The sequence below is a fragment of the Cnephaeus nilssonii genome (genome assembly GCF_951640355.1).
Source record: "Cnephaeus nilssonii genome assembly, chromosome: X".
Lineage (NCBI taxonomy): Eukaryota > Metazoa > Chordata > Mammalia > Chiroptera > Vespertilionidae > Cnephaeus > Cnephaeus nilssonii.
This window is the reverse complement of record NC_137071.1, coordinates 24,388,527-24,409,591: the sequence shown is the minus strand read 5'-3', so window position 1 is coordinate 24,409,591 and position 21,065 is coordinate 24,388,527. Positions and strand designations below refer to the sequence as shown.

The following is a 21,065-nucleotide window of genomic DNA, read 5'->3' as shown; positions in this document are numbered from 1 at the left end:
GAATGTGAAGCAGCTGTACCTTCAGCTAAGAAGTGAGGGGGCTGAACCCCACCGTCCCTGGGCTCCTGTCAGTCCAAGGCCTGAGCGTCCACCACGACAAGGAAAAAACAGAGGGAGGGTCCCAGAAGAAGGGAGGACAATGGAAGGAAACTGTGTCTAGATTTTCCCCAGCCCTCTCTCTTTCCGCTGCCTACAAAAGCCCCAGGCCCGGCCACAGTTCTGTATCCACCTTTTAGTCCCCTATTCTCCAACCACAGAGGAAAGAAATAAGGAAGGAGTCCATGCTGCCTTCAGAAAGAATTTATATACCTGATTGGCCAGTTGCCTCCCACAGAGGGAGGCCAGACTGTGGCTTAGGCCCGCTCCCTCTGGGGAGCGGGCCTAAGCCATCAGTAGGACATCCCGTGAGGGCTCCTGGACTGTGAAAGGGGGCAGGCCGGGCTGAGGGACACCCCCCCCTTGCATGAATTTTCATGCACCGGGCCACTAGTATACAGATAAGTGTGTCTGTGTTCTAATAAAACTTTATTTATAAAAGCAGGTGTCAGGCCAAATTTGGCCTACAGGCCTTAATTTGCCAACCCCTGGAGTAAACAAATGAAATGCACTTATAAAAGTGCATATTTAAGAACTTAATTTAACATAAAAATACCTAATACATGAATAAACATAGAGAGAGAGCTCTCTAAGGACATTTACCTGAAATTTATGAGCAATTAAAACTAGAAATTAATAATTTTATTTTTATTTATAGTATATACTTATATATAACTTACTATATGAAATCAATTAATAAGCAACTATATGTCATGCATTACCAAAGTGTTATGATATTAATATTGGATGTATTTCTAGAAGTAAAACCATGATTACAGAGCATAAGAAAATCATTCACTGAATCATTAAAAACAGTTAAGAATAATTGTCCCTGACTTACAAAATTATACCTTTGAGCAACTGAAAACTGTTTTATTTTTACAATAATATCATTATAGTGTAACATATATACCTGTTTTGTGTTTAAAAACCACTGAAAAATATAAATGACCTTCTAGATTAAACTCCACTCTGGCACGTGTTATGCCTTTGTTCTTTACGAAAAATGGAATAATCTGGGTACCGCCAAGAAAGGTGCCACCGAAGATAAATGTGTCCTAAAATTTTAAAAAAGGAATAATTAGAAAGTAGTATAATAGTTTAAGAGAATAATGTAAACTAAAAATTAAACTGTAAGAGGGTAGACCTTAAAAGTCCTCATTATAAGAAAAATATTTGTAACTATGTTTGGTGACAGATGTTAACTAATTGTGGCAATCATTTTTTCAATAAATACAAATATCGAATCATTATGTTGTACACAGGAAATTAACATAATGTTATATGTGAATTCTACCTCAACAAAAAATATACTGTTATTTTCACCAAAGACATTGACTACTCTATAAAAATTAGTCACGTTTTCCTTCCTTCCCCCACCTCCTGTATATAATCAGTTACCAAATCCCATTAATCCTGCCTCCTTCCTCACTTCTTACCCTTTTCATAACTGAATAAAGTTAGTAACTCATCACTTTTAATTTCATTTTTAGAGTCTCTCTTTATCCAATTCTCCCCTACAAAACTAAGTCACAATTAAAGCCATTGAAAATCTGACCAGATCGCTTCATGTATTAAAATTTAATGATTCTCCTCCATCTACAGGAGAATATCCTAATTCATTAGCAAGGCTCACAAAGTTCACCATGACTTTTTCCTAGCTCATGTTCCAGCCTCACCTAGCTTCGTGCTCACCCTACCACCTCATACTTCAGTAAGCTGTACGACTTGTCATTTCCAACCAATACCTGATGCTTCACCCTTCTTTATCTTTATCTTTATCAAGGTGTCCCTTGGTCAGGAAGACCTTTCATTAACTTATTATTGCCTGATAAAATATTATGCATCCTTCAATCCCCAGTTTGATAAACCAAAACTAACGACACTGCTCAGGACTATTTCTGTTCCTTATATTTACTTATATTACACCATCACAAAGTCCCTTTATTTGTTTACATATCTGTTTCTCCTAGTAGAGCTTAGGTATAATTCATTTTGCATCCATACAAAGTGACACTTAGCTTAAATATATAAGGAATGTTTATTGAATGTATCTTAACTTGAGATTAGATATCAGGATGTGCCTAAACCACAAAACTCTATAGAATTTGTCCTTCTGGTGGTGCTGCTATATATACCCTACAGTTCCTTTCTAAAAGAATTACATATACCATTCAAAGAAAAAGAAGCAACAATATTCTAATGTTAAGGAAAATACTTCATTAAGGTCAATTGGCCACTATCTGTTTCACTTATAATATCAACGCAGTTGCACAGGTGAAATTTATAAAATCCAAAATGGTTAATGAAAGTTTAACACTTTATATATACAAAAAACCATTCCTCTTACCCCATTCTGGCCTTGTCCATTTGCTCATTTGAGAAAAATTTCCTAATTGTTACTAAGATACAGAGTCAATGCCGCACACTTATTAAATGTACTGCTAACAGTACCAGGTGGTACTAGAATATTTTTTTAAAGGCAGCTATGTTTAAAATCCAATGTAATTAGGAAATATTTATCAATATAAAGTTCTATAAATTACTTAGCTGTACCATAACATGAAAATACTGCCACAAATGTCTTTGGCATGAGGAAATAAAGTAGTAAAAGTCTTAATACTTGTCTAATATTGTTCAAGGAGGAACACCATAGCAATGGAAAAAGCACTCGGATCCTACAGGGTTTAATATCCAGGAGTAACCATAGTCTTGGACAAGCTATCTTAATATCTGCCCATCTATGTGGACTTATAATGCCTTCAATACTGAATAAAATAAAGTTTGGAAAATTATAACTTAAAGCCAGACCCTAGAATTGTGCTGAACCCATTGAAGTACAAACTAGTAGTGAGGCCTACCTAAGGCAACCAGCAGCCTCATCAATTTCTGCTCAATTTAGTTAAGCACCAAAATGGTGCTAGGTACTGGGGAACTATTGAAGGAGAAAAAGAAAAGTGCAGATAACCTGAAAACAATTGACAATCACTATAATGAAGATGTTCCCAGAATTGAAGATGTCTGTAACATCTTGTAAATGTCACAATAGAGGGGCATATGGGTCTCCTTTGAAAGATCAGGGTAAGTTTCTATGGGTTGATGAGGCCATATATAATTCCTAAGAGGCTGGCCAAAAAAAGCATGTGTGTGCACTCTATTAATTATAGAACAACATTTCATCAGGGTACAGAACAAAAAAAAAAGTATAATTATAATGCAAAAATGCAAATCAACACCACAGTGAGATATCATTTTATATTCCACAGATTGGCAAACATTAAGTCTTATAATACAATGTATAGAGCAATGGAATGTAAATCAATGGAAACTTGAAAAGAAAATATGGGAATTATCTTGTGAGGTCAAACATGCATATATTCAATGTCTTAGCAATTCCACTCCAAAAGAAAACTCTTGCATAAGTGCCTCAAAAGGTATGTATATGAATGTTCATAGGTATAGTCTTTGTAATAACAAACAGAAACACCTAAATTTATGAACAATGGAATGTGTCTACAAATTATAGTATGTCTATGCAATGGATTATTAAATAACAGTGATAATGAATAAAATACAACCACATATACAACTTCAATAAAATTTGGAAACACAATATTTAATTTGCGTTAAGCAACACACCAAAGACTGTACATGTTTTTTTTATAAAACTCAAAAATGAACAGAGTAAACCAAACAATGAATGGTTAAAGATGGTTACACATGGTTACACATGTTGTAACCCAATTAGAAAATGTAAAGGGATAATAACCACAATATTAAGGAAAGAAATTATCTCTTAAAAGGAGCAGGATCATGATGAAACCTACACATGATTTAATGGTACTGGTAGTGCTCTGATACTTAAGTTTGGTGTTGAATTCTTACACCGTTATTTACTATGCTACTTCATTACTTATTTACATATATTAATTTGTGTCAAATTAATACATAATAACATTTTAAAACATAAATGAACTAACTAGGGATATAGAGCAAATAAAAATCACCACAATTAATAAACCAGATACACACTTACTGGTTTGATTTCAATAGCAGCAACTTCAGCAGTTCCACCAATCCTAAGTTCTATGTCAGTTGCATGGCGTATAGCAACCTAATATTTAGAAAAAAATATAAAACTCTGTAGAAACCACATTAAAATATACTCATATACTGCTGAAGTGTTACCTGGCATTTATGTAACATTTTATAATTTAAATCATCATAACATTTTGTAAATGTCACAAGATTTCTTCTGGCAGTTGTCATCACATTTCTTATTATGCAGAATTTATATTCCTAAGAGAAGTGAGTATTCAACTCTTAAAACCTCCACCACAAATGGAATCAGCTGACAGGTTGTGAACCTGACTGCAGAATTCTACCCACTTGAATTTATATTATTGCCTCAAACTCTCTGCAATCCTTTTGTATTTACCTAATTTCAATGGATTATTAAAAATAAAACAAACAGGAAACTGACTGCAAACATACTTATTTCCATAGGAAGATACTAATATCCACAACAACTATAATGAGAGCAGCTAAAAATTAATGAGTATATGGGCTGAGTATGGAGCTAAATACATTACCTTCTTTTTAATCCTCAGTATTCTGTCAGGTTACTTCTATTAATAACCTAATTTCCAAGTGAGGGAAGCTAAGGCTTAGAAAGGTCAAATATTTTGTTGGTTTTATTTTTTTGGTTGTTTTTTTTTTGTTTTGTTTTGTGTTTTTGTTTTAGGTCACAAAACTTGAAAGCAACATCAGCAAAACTTGAACCAAGGACTATCTGAACACTCAACTGTTTCCAGGAAAATTAAGATAGTGAAATAAGAATTTAGTTGTGTAATTCCTTGTTTGATTTTGCATCCCTAGCATCTACAACAGAGTCTGTGTTGAATGAATGAACAAATTTCATTGTATTGCACTTTTAAAAGGTAAGCTTTTCTAAATAAGCCAGTTAGAGAAAGACAAATATCACATGATCTCACTTATATGTGGAATCTAATGAACAAAATAAACTGATGAACAAAATAGGACCAGAGGCATGGATGCATGGAATAGAATAACAGATCTCAGTAGGGAGGAAGACAGAGGGGACAGGAAGAGATTAGCCAAAGAACATCTATATATATATCTATCTATATCTATCTCTATCTATCTATCTATCTATCTATCTATCTATCTATCTATATATGGCTAATATGCAAAGTGTCCCCTCGGGAGTTCGACCAGGAGACTGGGAGTTCAATCGCTTGCTATGACCACCAGGGCATGGCACAGAACAAAGAAAGGCCCCGGCTGGCAGCTAGAAGGCTTCGATCAGCCCTGATCGCTGGCCAGGACTAGGGACCCTACCCATGAATGAATTTTGTGCACCGGGTGTCTAGTATATGCATGACCCATGGACATAGACATAGTGTGGGGAAGGTCTGGGGGTTTGGTGGAGGGGGCAAAAAGGGGGGAAATGGGAGACATCTGTAAAACTGTCAACAATTAAAAAAAGGTAGGCTTTGTAAAAACAGCATACTCTTCTAAGATACAGTAGAAATTAATCTTTTAGTAAAATTTATACTTTAGTGGCCATATTATTCTATATTTTTCAGAATACTATGTAAAAATTCTGCCTAAATCTCAGACCATATACCACAATAACTAATTTAAAAACATCTTTCACTTGGCTTGTGTGGCTCAGTGGTTGAGCATTGAACTATGAACCAGGAGGTCACAGTTCAATTCTCAGTCAAAGCACATGCCTGGGTTGTAGGCACAATCCCAAATGGGGAGCGTGCATGAGGCAGCCGATCAATGATTCTATCTCATCATTGATGTTTCTATCTCTCCCTTTCACCTTCCTCTAAGAAATCAACAAAAATCTATTTTAAAAAAACATCTTTCAATACAAGTTTCTCTATAGAAGATACAATTCTTAGGCTATTTATTTTGGGGTGAGGCAAATTAGTGTTTATTACATTAAGCTACATATTATTTTTAAATTGTTATAGGGAACTGAAGGATAAAATGGTGGATACTAGTACATCTAAAGATATTCATTTTCATCTGATGATAGTGTACATATTATTTTTCAATGTGAATAAATGCACACAGTTGATCATCAAATTGAAGATCAAGAGCATTTTATTCTATGAGTTTATAATATGTAAAATTTATTACAGACTGGTCATATTTTATTTATTTTGTTTAATGAACACAGAAAAGTCCCTAAAATTAAGGTAATATCTTTTCATTTACATAATTCTTAGAACATAAAATAGTAAAACATTTAATTTGTGCTATAAAATATAGATGTTAACATCATATAGAATTTGCTGGTAATTCATTTAGTCATTAAAGCTATTTTTAATTAGCATTCCAAAATTGATTTTTTCTATGATATATAATTAATGTCATGAAAAAAATACTTTGCTCTATGACTAGTGAGAGCTTGTCACAAGTTAAAGATGCCAGATATAATTCCAATTTCATGTGAAAATGCCTCATATTAATGAAAGGTGTTCATTTCAATTTAGTACAAGTTTCTATTACCAACTTTTATAATAAATATTTTCTACAAATCCTCTTGCCAGATTCTGTTAACCATTTTTATAATAGATGATATAGGCAAGGTAGCTTTTCTTTCAGATTGCTAAAATCTGCACTTCATTAGAGTTAACTCATTGCTAGAATATAACAGAAATTTTAAAAACTCTTTAATAGCGCCCTGACCAGTTTGGCTCAGTGGACAGAGCGTCGGCCTGCGGACGGAAGGGTCCGGGTTCGATTCCGATCAAGGGCGTGTGCCTTGGTTGCGGGCACATCCCTGGTGGGGGGTGTGTGGAAGGCAGCTGATCGGTGTTTCTCTCTCATCAATGTTTCTAGCTCTCTGTCCCTCTACCTTCCTCTCTGTAAAAAGTCAATAAAATATTTAAAATAAAATCTCTTTAATAGCTTAAAATTAAACCCATTTTTCATTTGAAAAAATCATTAAAACAAAACAAGCTTTCTAAAAATAAATATGTTTGTAACATTTTATAGCATTATACTTACCACTACAAATATCTTGTAAACAACTAAACAAATCCACATAGACATATATACGGTGCAGGAACTCATGTGTACAAACATACCTTTGCTATTGTATCGAATTTTTCTGCCATGGTAGGTGTACAGGTGATAGTGACAACAGTTAGCCCCCCAAATGGAATTATTCCTTCTGATGGAACAATATTAATGATAGACATAAGACTCTTACTGCAAACCTGTAAATGAAAATTTGCAGAAATGCTAATTATCCTATCTTTTTAATTTTTTAAGTATAGTTGGCATATGATCTTATATTTGTTATATTAGTTTCAACTGTACAATATAGTAATTCAGCATTTTTAGACCTTACAATGTTATCATCCTATTAATTCTAGTAATGATTTGTCATGTGCAAACTTATTACAAAATTATTGACTACATTCCCCTTCCCGTTTTCAACTACCCTCACCCTTCTGGTAACCATCATTTTGGTCTCTGTTTCTATGAGACTGTTTTTGTTCTGTTTTGTTTTCATTATCCTTTCAAGTTACTGTTCCAAAGCTCTCATAGGAAAGCTTCCAAACTACTATCTAGAGAGAGGTCCTCCAGGCACAGGGCATGAGATGATTGTGTAACTGATTTTCATACCCCAGATGTACATATAGTTTGAACTTCAACAAGGATTTGCAAATAGAACATTCAGTAGTGGCACCTTCCAATTCAAATAGGAAGCTGACGTTTATTGTCTGAAGTGTTTTTAAGACTCTGCAAAACTTAAAAGGATGAACTATATCTCTTAGGGAAGATGCTAAAGTTCTAGATACATCAATAATTTTGCCTTTTCCCTGATCATAAAAACTGAAAGCAAAGGTAGTTGGGAAGCATGATAAAGTAACCTCTTCTTCTTTGTCATTTCCTTGATATCCTAATGTCTAAGGTATCATGTTGACATTCAAAAAAAGGAACTTATGATGTGGTTTGTCAGAGATGAATTTAGCCCTATCTACCATCCTTTAAACCAAAATAATAAAGGGAAATTAGATATTTAAAAGGAGATAGGAAATTAAGATATTTGGGGGTATGAAGGAACAAAGAGCCTTCAAATCTAATTTGGAAGCAACAGAGTAGAAAACGGTATCCTCATTTGGATATTGGGGCAAAAGACATCCTATATAATAAAAGCCTAATATGCAAATTGACCCAACTGAAGAACCAGTGGAATGACCAGTCGCAATGACGCACACTGACTACCTGGGGGCAGACGCTCAACGCAGGAGCTGCCCCAGCCTGCAGGTCCCAGGCCAGCCAAGGTGCCCCCCCCCACTATTGCCCCGCCGGTTGCCGCGCAGAGGGAGGCAACCAGTGGCAGCAGTGGGGGGGGGGGCAGTGATCGGGCAGTGCCAGGCTGGCCAAAGGCTGGTGCCAGTGGGGACCCCCCTGATTGCCCTGCTGGTCGCCCCACATATTGGCCCTGATCGTCAGCCAAGCCTAGGGACCCTACCAGTGCAAGAATTTCGTGCACCAGGCCTTTAGTGTAAATATAAAGCTTGAATGAAAGATCTCCAATGCTAACTTCTATTAGGAGATCTTAACAGATTTTTCAGTTATAAAAAAAAACACACAAAAAAAACTATCACCACTTTAAACACACCCCCACCTGGCAATTTAAATCAGAAAAAAAAACCACTATAAATACAGAATCTTTAGAATGGTTCAAGTTGCTACCTAGTTCTGATGACAGAGGATAAAAGATAAAAGAAAAAGCATGTAATTAAATATGGAATGTGACATTGACAAAATACATTTTTAAATGGTATTTTCTTCAAATCACTTACCTTTTTTTTACTATAACAAAATAACAGATAGAAAAAAAAGAGGGTAAGAGGAAAAGAAAAGAAGAGACTAAGAAAGAAAGGAAGAAGTTAATTTTATGGGAAATTAAAAGGACAAAGTAGATAAAATATACTCAGATAAGTATCATGTGAAATATCTAAATATTAGCATTACCAAACTTATAAAGACTAAAGTATTAATGCCATAGTGTTCATCACAAAATATTCATTCAAATTATAATGTGATCTGATCTAAGTAAGATTCCAAGATTTTACATCACCTTGAAATAGGCATGGTTTTGTCCCACATTGTGAAGAATTACTTTCTTCCAAGTTGTTAAACCTTGAGGGCTATTATTGAAGAGTATCCTTGGCTCCAAAAACAAGACTTTGGTGTTACCACGCTAATAATGAAAGGAGGAAAGGGAAAATGCAGATGAATAATAGTAAACACCTTTTTTATGGCTACCAAATAATTTAAAATTTTTTCAGCTTCATGGAAATTTCTAAAATATGAGGTGTTATCAGATTTTATGGTATCACATGATCTCACTCTTATGTGGAATCTAATGAAAAAAATAAACTGTTGAACTAAATAGATCCAGAGACATAGAAGCATGAAACAGACTGTAGAATCTCAGAGGGATGGCGGGGGGTGGGTGGGAAGGAAGAGATCAACCATAGAACTTGTATGCATATATACATAACCCATGGACACAGACAATAGGGTGGTGAAGGCCTGTGGCGTGGGCGGGGTATAAGGGGTCAATGGGAGAAAAAAGGGGACATATGTAATGCTTTAAACAATAAAGATTTTTTAAATAGAGAAAGGAAAACAGACAAATATTTAAATTGTACTCCTAAAATGAAAAAGGGGGAGGGGGGGGAGTAAGATAACTGTGGAGGAAGTAAATCCAAGACTGAGAATCATGTGAATTAATCACTGAAGGAGATGTAAGAGATCATCTACCCAACTATGTACAGTGCTACCATATGCTATGCAAAAGGAAAGAGTTCAGGGTCACCTGACTATGGGAAATAATGTGCCAAATGAGATTATCCAGGCATGGTTCTACTAGACGCCTTCTCACAGCACTTAATATGCTGATAATGTACACTTTGCTTATCTGATAATGAGAAGGAAATTTACTGTGATTCACAGAATTACATTGGTGCAGGACTCCCTCACCTTATCCCACACAAATTATTTCACAGAAAACACTTTTTGAAATGTTAATATTACCCACCTCTCCCATTTTACAAGAAAGCAAACCATAGTCAAAGGCAACTAGAACCCAAGTTTTCTAATTCCTCATTTAGTTCTCTTTACACCAGACCATTTTATCTTTATACATGATATATTATTTCTTATTATCTTAGGAAGTTTTAGTATATTCTTAAAATTATTTGAAGAGCATGTCATGGTAATTGGAATAATAATTTTCAAACAAAGCTAATAGAAGAGGAATTGGTCAAGTCTTTCATAAATTAATGACACACTTGAACATTTTATTTAATCACTTCATGTTGCTCCATCTTTACTTTCTTAAGAGCAACATTTCACAGTCCATTTAACTTTAAGGGCTTTAAAAGTTTACCAAAAAAGAATCTAATTTATTATTCTGATATATCAACATTTAATTCTTAACCAATCCTAGTGTGGAGAAAGTGGAAAGCAAATTTTATCAGACAGTAATAGCAAAGGCTGTGGAGGCAGATAGATCTGAATATAAATTCCAGCTAGGGCACTTACTGCAAGTGTAAACCTGTATTAGTTCATTAACCAATCAAATCTTCCATTTCCTCACCCATCAATTGAGTTATTAGTCTATACCAGTGGTCGGCAAACTCATTAGTCAACAGAGCCAAATATCAACAGTACAACGATTGAAATTTATTTTGAGAGCCAAATTTTTTAAATTTAAACTATATAGGTAGATACATTGTTATTAACTTAATTAGGGTACGTGGTATTTTGTGGAAGAGCCACACTCAAGGGGCCAAAGAGCCGCATGTGGCTTGTGAGCCGCAGTTTGCCGACCACTGGTCTATACCTATAGAGTTGTCGTAAAGATTAAATTAAATAATACATGAACAGCACTTAGTATCATGCCTGACACTGTAATTACTCAATAAGTGATAACTATTATTAATGTCAAGTCTTCATTACTAAATAGCTGGTCTTTTACCTGTCAGAAAAAATACACATGGGATGACTATGTGGGCAAAATTTATATTAGTAAACTTGTCAAGCACAAAATAGTGAGAGCAGTAGGACACAGCTTATTTCAAGCCTGGAGCAATGGAAATACCCTAATATTGTTAACACAAAAGTCTTAGATTGCTAAATTAATTCTAGATAGCAACACATTTTTAGCAAAGTCTTAATTTATGCTAGAGAAGTGGCTCCAGAAATATTATAACATAATTTAGTTAACTAAGTATTGCACGCAAAATCAGGTTTTACTAACATAGTATACATATCCAACTACTCTACACACACATATGCCAACCAATTTAGAGCCCTCAAAATAAAACTCATGTTCAAGGGAAATCATTACATGTGCAACACATTTTAGTGTCATCGTGTTTCCTTCATCAACTTGAAGAGTAAATTCTCCCCTGTCTGGAGCAGAGAAACCCGGCAGCCATGTTACTTCACATTCCAATGAGGAGAATGGTTCAACAATGCCTATAGAGGATTTAGAGAGAATAAGATAGTTCCACATTTTAAATATATATATTTCCATATCCAAAATAAGGGCTGGCATACAAATATAACATCATATAACAAATTATTTAAATTAAACTCAAAATATAGGAAAATACTAAATGAGTGATTATCAAATTTGTATAGACTTATAGTTTGATTAAAATCTAAAATACATCCTATTTTTCAATTTTACAAGGCAGATGAAAATATTTAACAAAAAGCATGCCAATATTTCCAAAAAACAGAAATTTATCAATGAAACAAACACTCTATGATTAGAGATGGCTTTATTTATTTTGTTTCTGTTTTTGTTTTAATCCTCACCCGAGGATATTTTTCCACTGATTTATAGAGAGTAGAAGAGGGAAGAAAAGAGAGAAACATTAATGTGAGAGATATTCATCGATTGGTTGCCTCTTGCATGAGCCCTGACTAGGGCTCAGTCGGGGGAGGAGCCTGCAACCTAGGTAGGTGCCCTTGACTGGAATCGAATCCAGGACCCTTCAGTCCACAGGCTGATGCTCTATCCACTGAGCCAAACCGGCTAGAGCTAGAAATGGCTTTATACATACACAGTCAAAAACCGTTCGTGATCCCTGAACAAGTGTCCCCTCCATGTTTCCCATTAGAGGAAGGAATCACCAGAAGCTTTTTTAAAATGTTCAAATCCCGAGAAATGTAACTTTTGATATAGCTATGAGTAATCAATACATTTCTGTAACTCAAATGTACTGAGAACCCAGGTGGCATCAGGCACATTTAGAGTGAGCTGCTTTATTTGTTTAAATGCATCATTTCTAAAGTAAGAAAATAATACTTAATGGAAAGAATGATTCAGAAGTTCTTTCTTAATGAAGAAAGGATCACCTGAGATTCAAAGGCAATGGACAATAAACAGAGAGAGATGAGTGATCGCCACAATCTTTGCTTTGGGTCAGGTTGACTCTCATGTGATGGTAGTTTCCTCAATCTTAAAAAAGGTATAGTGCCTACCTCCTATAACTATGAAGGGAGATAACAATACATGTAAAGGAATTAACATAGTGCATGATGCCTAGAGAACACTCAGTGTCAGATATTATTAATACTCTTGAATGCCAATACAGTAATTTATAAAAAGAATAGAAACTGGACACGGAAGAGCTAACAGTCTAGTGGGAATCCACTGGGATTGGATTTGTCTATAAGTAACAAAAAAGTCCTGCTACACTGGGTTAGGAAGATAGGGTTTGTTTGTCTTATGAAATTAGACATCCACAAATAGGTATTTCAGGGCTGCCTTAACAGATTGTAAAGGCCTTCAAGGAGCAATGCTCTTTCTAGCTTCCCACACTACCATTCTTTACTGTGTGGCCTTCCTCGATGTAGAAAGATAGCATAGTGATTAAAACAGCACAATTTGTAGGGTCAGACTCCCTGATTCAAGTTTTAACTCTCTGACTTACTAGCTGAGACCTTGGACAATTTACTTAATCTACGTTAACAGTTTCCTCATACAAAAAATGGGGATAACTATCTAATGCAGAGAATTTTTATAGGGGATTAAATAAGCTAAGATATGTAGAAGTACTTCAGTGTGTGGCACAAAGAAGGATGGAAATAAAAGAAAATTCTGTCCATATCTCATTGGCAAGAAGCTTGGGAAAAGAGATTTCTAGATAAGAACACTGCTTCGCCAAACAAAATGAGGATCCTGTTAGGAAGGGGAATATATATCAGTATGGGCTTAGCAACATCTACCACAATAGGAAATGTATAGAAACAAATAATTGTAGATAATATTAAAGAAATACACAGTGGGAGCTGAAAAGATGGGGAGGGGAGTCTAAATTGGCCCAAGAAAGTGGAGAAAACCTCATTTAAAGAGATGGCATTTGAGTTGTGACTCAAGGATGAACAGGAACTCTAGAGGAGGACAAAGCTGAGGGAAGTGTCAAAGGCAAGTGACAGTGCTAGAAGAGAGAGGTGTGTGGAAAAGATTGTGATGGGAAGTAATATGGACATAGAAGATTCAATGCTATATATAAAGGCACTTGAACATGGAACAGGGGACATAAATTGGATGGTTAGACTGAGCAAGGGTGGGATTTGAAGGGCAGGTATTACAAATGGCCAAGGAGGGCGATAATTGACAAAGATAGTGAACTAATTCAAGTCAAGTTTGAAAACTGAGCAGACTCAAGGGTTCAGAAAGGTTAAAGACAACAAAGAAGAAAACAAAATGAGCAGAAACATGAATAATACCTATGGAAACATCATATTAGAAGCCAATTACATCTTTAAAGACATCAATCCACCTTTACACTTTTCCCCTACAATATCCACTAACCAAACAAAATCCAAAATATATCACACCTCAGGAAGAAAGGACAATCACAACATAACATTTAATTCATAACTATTTTAGTTTACAAAAATATAGTGAGGGATATGATTAAATACATTATCTGAGATGCAAAATCAATATAGCAAAAAGAATATAAGAAAAATAACTTGAAAAATTCATTTTCCATTTACACAAAGAAGCAAAAACAAAATTAAGTAATTATGATATTTATTCTGAGCATCAAAAGAAAAATGATATAAGAAAAAACTATGTATATAAACTATGTATATTTTCTTTAATGTTCTCGGAAATAGATTTGAGTATTGTATCAATTGTGTTCTAAAAAGATCAAAAGTGTCTGGCCAGTGTTGCTCACTGGTGAAGCATTGTCTCATGAGCCAGGTCACAGTTCGATTCCCAGTCGGGGCACATGCCCGGGTTATGGGCTCGATTCCCCAGTAGGAATCCTACAAGAGACAGCTAATCTCTGATTCATTGTTATCATTAATATATATATATGAGAAGTATAACTGGTGTTCCAGTTTATAATATTGCAACTCCACCTCTATTTTGACAAATTCAGCATCATCACTGAATTTCCATGGCAGCCACTAGGGTGAAGCCCAGCCCATTCAGCCATAGTTAGAATAAAGAAACACAAGGAAAAGTGCCAAACCTATAAGCCAAGATGCAGATCATATAACTAGCACTACTAGATACATGTTTTAAAAAAATACTGGAGATTTACCTAGAATCTCTGAAATGTGTAGAAATAGTTTCTCTTTCTTCTGATTATTCATTTAGCTTTTCTTTATATTGGAGCAGGACCCAATATTATCAGTATTAATAACCACACACACAAAAAAGAGCTGGGTCAAGTGAATCTGCTAAATAATAATGGAAATATACCGGGAATGTTTAATAAATAATCTGGATTGTGCTAAATCAATCCAGATTAGTAAAAAGATTAAATATGGCTATTATATCAATGATCTCCAACCCAAATGAAGGAACAGTCCTACTCTTTGTTAAGTTTGTCAACATCTCTGCCTATATCTGCACTAAAATTGTACACTTAAGTTGTTCATAACACTCACTGTTACAACACTGGTAGAGTTATATAAAAGTCATGATTTGGAAATAGAGGAGGAAACAAGATGGCGGCAAAGTTAAACAACTAAACTGCCGCCTCACACAACAATTTCAAAAATACAACTAAAAGACAAAACGTCTACCACCCAGAACCACGGGAAAGCTGACTGAGTGGAAGTTTTACAACTAAGAAGAGAAAGGAGCACAAATGCTGAAAAGCTGAGGTACGGAGGCGCGCGAATCGGGCTGGTGGCGGGCGACTGGGTGCGCGGATTTTCTTCAACCCAAAGGGAGACAAGCTCCCAATCACTCTGAAATCCAGTTTCTGGGGACATGTGGGGGACCCAGACGCCTATGGGGAGAAACTGGACTCTAGGCCATCGAGTCGGAAAGTGAGAGTGACTTTTTTGCAGAGGTGCACCCAGCAATCAGTGTTTACTGTGCTGGAGCGCGGGACATGGGGACTTGGAAACGCGAAAAGGCAGAGACGGCTGACAGCAGCCATAGCCGTTTGCCACACCCTAGCCTAGTGACGCTCTGAGACCCCGCCCCGCCCTGAGACCCCGCTCCACACATTCTACAAACCCGCCCAGGCTCCACACAGCGGCTTTTGCATATAAATAACCTGTTCTGTAGCAGCTTAACCAATTTAACTGCAGCTCCAGTCAGACTGTTCCAAAACCGCCCAAGCAAAGAGGATAAAACTGTAGTTCTTGCTGTAGCTCCTGCTGAGGGGCCTCAGACAGCAGCTGACCCACACCGCATTAGAGATCCAGACACTAGTGTATCTAGTGGTCAGTGTGAGACGACACCAGATTTCAACCACTCTCATAAGGGACACATTCAAGAGGCAGACTCAGTGAGCACCAAAGCCCTACTGTGTCTCCAGCACAGCAATTCTTCTGTTATAGACACAGCGGTTCCTCACAGACAATTGGCCTGGAGGTCAATTCCTCCCAGTGACACCAACAACAATCAAGACTTAACTACAACAAGGCTGTACACACAGTCCACAAAGGGGTACACCAAGAGTGTCCACCTCAGGTAACTGGGAGGCTGAGCCGTTAAACCAATAGGACACCTAGTACACAAAGCTACCCAACCAACTCAGGGAAGCAGGGAAAATGAGAAGGCAAGGAAACAGATCCCAAACGAAAGAAATGGAGGAGAACAAACGAATGGACATAGAGTTCAAAACCACGGTTATAAGGTTTTTCAAGAATTTCACGGAAAAGGCTGATAAATTTAATGAGACCCTCGAGGATATGAAAAAGGACCAACTAAAAATTAAACATACACTGACTGAAATAAAAAATATTATACAGAGACCCAACAGCAGACTAGAGGAACGCAAGAATCAACTCAAAGATTTGGAATACAAAGAGGCAAAGGACACTGCTCCAGAGAAGCAAGAAGAGAAGAGAATTCAGAAAGTTGAAGACAGTTTAAGAAGCCTCTGGGACAACTTCAAGCGTACCAACATCAGAATTATGCGGGTGCCAGAAGAAGAGAGAGAGCAAGACGCTGAAAACCTATTTGAAGAAATAATGACCGAAAACTATCCCCACCTGATGAAAGAAACAGATTTACAAGTCCAGGAAGCACACAGAACCCCAAACAAAAGGAATCCAAAGAGGACCACACCAAGACACATCATAATTAACCTTCTGCACTCGGATGTCGAGTGTCACTCGACATGGTTAGCATCGGTAGCAGCTTTTTTTATACTCTTTGAATGTATCAATAATTTGAAATATTAAAAAATCCAAATAAATAAGTTTGTATGAAAAGAAACTCCAGTTTTTTATTCTACTGCCGCGCTTTTTAAAATCTGGGGTATTTAAAAAATTAAATCCCGAGTAGAATAAAGGAATCGAGAAAAAAGCAAGCGAGTGCAAAGGGTTAAAATGCCAAGGGCAAAAGACAAAGAGAGAATCTTACAAGCAGCAAGAGAAAAACAGTTAGTTACCTACAAGGGAGCACCCATACAATTATCAGCTGATTTCTCAACAGAAACTATGCAGGCCAGACAGGAGTGGCAAGAAATATTCAAAGTGATGAATAGCAAGAACCTACAACCAAGACTACTCTACCCAGCAAAGTTATCATTCAGAATCGAAGGGCAGATAAAGAGCTTCACAGATAAGAAAAAGCTAAAGGAGTTCATCACCACCAAACCAGTATTATATGAAATGCTGAAAGGTATTCTTTAAAAAGAGGAAAAAGAAGAAAAAAGTAAAGATAAAAATTATGAACAACAAATACATATCTATCAAAAATCTGAGGAACAGAATAAACTGGTGAACATAATAGAATCAGAGACATAGAATGGGAGTGGATTGATAATTCTCAGGGGGAAAGGGGTGTCTGTGTGGGGGGTACGGGAAGAGACTGGACAAAAATCATACACCTATGGATAAGGACAGCGGGGGGGGGGGAGGTAAGGACAGAGGGGGGATGGGAACCGGGTGGTGGGGAGAGATGGGGGGAAAAAGGAGAAACAATTGTAATAATCTGAACAATAACGATTTATTAAATTAAAAATAAATAAATAAGATGTTTAAAAAAAGTCATGATTTGGAAATAATTAATACAAGAATATACACCTAACGCAAGATTTCTACAAACTAGAATTCCTCTGTGATCTGATATGTACTCTATTTCTATCACAAATGAAGACTATTCCTAAATTAGAGATAAAGAGGGAGGGAGGAGAAAGAGGAATGGAAGAAAGTAGGGAAAGTAAGACAGAAGGAAGGAAGCGGGTGTAAGGAATTGAGGATGGGTTGCAAGAAGCATAACTTGTTATTACTCTGAGGATACTTACGGGAATGGGGGAGTCCAAACAATCAGCAATTGTCCTAATCAAGTAGCTATCTATTTGACACATACTCTTTGCCAGTCATTATGGGAGAATTTTTCATATATTTAATCTTTATGAGATATAGTAGTCTCTTCACTTTACAGATAAAGAAACCAGTGCTTATAGAGTATTTTTCCCAAGATCACAAAGCTAGTGAAAAGCCATGACTAGTTTTGAAATCAGGTCTATCTGACTCCAAAGTTTGTTTTAAATTTCTCATGCAGCATTAGACTTCAGTTGGTTATAAAGCACCGTGTGACTCACTGCAGATACAAGGACCCAGATCCTTCCATCTAACTGGAAAGTCCTGACATGTAAATGAAACGAAGACACCATATTCATCATTCTGCTTCTAACTTGCCTTTGTTTTACTTTAAAAGATAGCTTGTGTCCTCATGAGATATTCACAAAACATCACAATGATGTTTGCCAAATGTGATAGGCTACTACATAAGTGACAGGTTAGTAGTGACCAGGGCTCAGTTTTGTAACAGTACATTATGTGGAATTATCAACTCCAGGAAACGGCAGAAGCAAGTTAAAAAGATATTTAACAAATACAAGGAACTATCAAAAATGGTAAGTCTAAGCCCTGACCGGGTAGCTCAGTTGGTTAGAGTGGCATCCATATACTCCAAGGTTGCAGGTTGAATGCCCAGTCAAGGCACATAGAGCATATATAAGAAACAACCAATGAATGCATAAATAAGTGGAATAATAAATCAATGTGTTTTTTTCTCTCTCAAAAAAAATTCATCAATAAAAAATTCTTATTTAAATGACAGTTTTAAGTTCTTAATTTTATTAATTAGACTTTATTACCTGTATTAAATATTGACTGCAAAGAATTTGTGGATCCTTCTAAAAGAATTCACAATCTAACAAAATTTAAGTCATTCTGAATCATATTTTATCATCATCAAAATAAAACTAAAATTATTGAGTTCACCAGTATCTGTCACAGTTAGTTTTATTTGTCAACTTGGCCAGGCTATGGTGACTAGTTGTTTGGGCAAACATAAGTCTAGGTTTTACTGAACAGGTATTTTTTATATGTGATTAATATTAAATCAATACATTTTGAGTAAAGCAGGTACCTTTTCCAATGTGGGAAGGCCTCATCCAATAAGCTAAAAGTCTTAAAATAAAAGACTGAGGTCCTCCTTGGATTCAAGACTACAACATCAATACTTCCCTGAGTCTCTAGCCTGCAGGCTTACCCTGCAGATTTCAAACTAGCCAGCCTCTGCAATCATAGGAGCCAATTCCTTGATCAATCTATATCTCTCTCTCAATCTCTCTTTATGTTTGTATAATATATATATATATATATATATATATATATATATATATATATATTTCTTATTGTTCCCATTTCTCTAAGAACCCTAATATAGGATTCATATTTTAAATCAAATGTATATTTTATGTATGCAAAAATAAATGCCCAAATGACCATATTAGATTTATTTCTATGTTCATAGCACCATTATACAGTATACACACAATTAATGATTAATGCCTGAATACAATACATGAATAAATGAATGTCTAAATCAAACAAACAATAAACTATTACCTTTACTTGGACGAATGGAAAATGATACTCCTTCTTCTGTGCTTACTGGTATCCATTCAAAGTGAACACGATAATTCTGACGATTATGCAACGTAACTGTCTCCCTAAAACATGTTTTCAACAAGAAGCCATGTGGTTTTAATACTACCTCATTAGAAGATAGCTCAAGTCTTACTGGCATGACAATTGCCCTCACTAGGAGGTGCCCACCAGGTATATTGTTCACTCTAAAGGTGAAAGACCTGTAACACAACAAAGGCATCTCAATTTAATTGATAATAACTATTTGCAATTATAGAATTAAGTTACATGTAAAGATGCACATACTGATGACATCCTCAATTCTTAACAAATCATCAAACTAATCATGAAAGAAGACTACAACTGAAATATGAGTCTATAAATCTATAAATTGATACATATATAGTTTCTATGTTTTGGGATCAAATATAATATATACTTCCAGGGTACCAACATCCGAATTATGGGGGTGTCAGAAGAAGAGAGAGAGCAAAATATTGAAAACCTATTAGAAGAAATAATGACAGAAAACTTTCCCTACCTGGTGAAAGAAATAGACTTACAAGTCCAGGAAGTGCAGAGAACCCCAAACAAGAGGAATCCAAAGAGGACCACACCAAGACACATCACAATTAAAATGCCAAGGGCAAAAGACAAAGAGAGAATCTTGAAAGCAGCAAGAGAAAAACAGTTAGCTACCTACAAGGGAGTACCCATACGACTCTCAGCTGATTTCTCAACAGAAACTATGCAGGCCAGAAGGGAGTGGCAAGAAATATTCAAAGTGATGAACAGCAAGAACCTAAGACCAAGATTACTCTACCCAGCAAAGCTATCATTTAGAAGTGAAGGTCAGTTTTTTTTGGAGGAGAAAATGGTGGCAGAATAGACAGACGTGTTCTGAGCCTTGTCCTGGAGCAGAAAGAAAGAACAGCTGAGGGTCACACTGGGAGTGTTTGTTCTCAAGCTAAGGGACAGCTGAACTCCAGGAGAAGGTGGGGGACTGCTGGACGGGGTTCCCCTGACAGGGCAGCCCCCACGGCAGATGGGTCCCCTCCCGGAGCTATGGGCTCGGACTGGGAAATCTCGCCATCTTGAAAGGGAAAGTGATCTTGTCGGAGGCCTGAAAATCAACAACTGCGGCGAACGCCAAACAGCTGTGAGCCCCAGAACACCGGTCCCAGGTGGCGCAAACACTTGGACTCAAAGGAGCTCTTCACTCCACCACGAAAAGGTCAGATTTCACCGGGGATATGATGAGGTCTCTAGTCCCGGCGGGAGAGAGAAACGCGTGCGCACTGTGGGAGCTGGAGGACCAGGGAGGTCTGTGGCTGGAGAAGTCCGTGGCTGTTGAGGCTGGTGTGATCTGTGATTGTGGAAGGGGGTTCTCAGAGCTGCTAATAGGGGGGATCTCTAAAGAGCAACCCATTTTGATCTGACGCGGAGGGATAGCCAGGGACTTTCAGGGGTGTGTAGTCTACTTGAACTTGCCCGCCAGCCTCCGCAAACCGGTATTG

At 36.6% G+C, this 21,065-nt stretch overlaps 1 protein-coding gene across 1 annotated transcript in view; it reads right to left on the bottom strand.

Annotated features, from left to right (window-relative positions):
• The window catches only part of CFAP47 (cilia and flagella associated protein 47), a gene marked incomplete at both ends in the record, with an annotated part of 486,291 nt that overhangs the window by 383,578 nt on the left and 81,648 nt on the right, over nt 1-21,065 (bottom strand). Inside the window, 6 exons of the mRNA XM_079765682.1 lie at nt 1,049-1,154; nt 4,133-4,210; nt 7,227-7,358; nt 9,236-9,358; nt 11,516-11,646; nt 19,528-19,769. Of these exons, the coding sequence (XP_079621808.1) occupies nt 1,049-1,154; nt 4,133-4,210; nt 7,227-7,358; nt 9,236-9,358; nt 11,516-11,646; nt 19,528-19,769 (812 nt within the window). The remainder of the gene's footprint in view (nt 1-1,048; nt 1,155-4,132; nt 4,211-7,226; nt 7,359-9,235; nt 9,359-11,515; nt 11,647-19,527; nt 19,770-21,065) is intronic.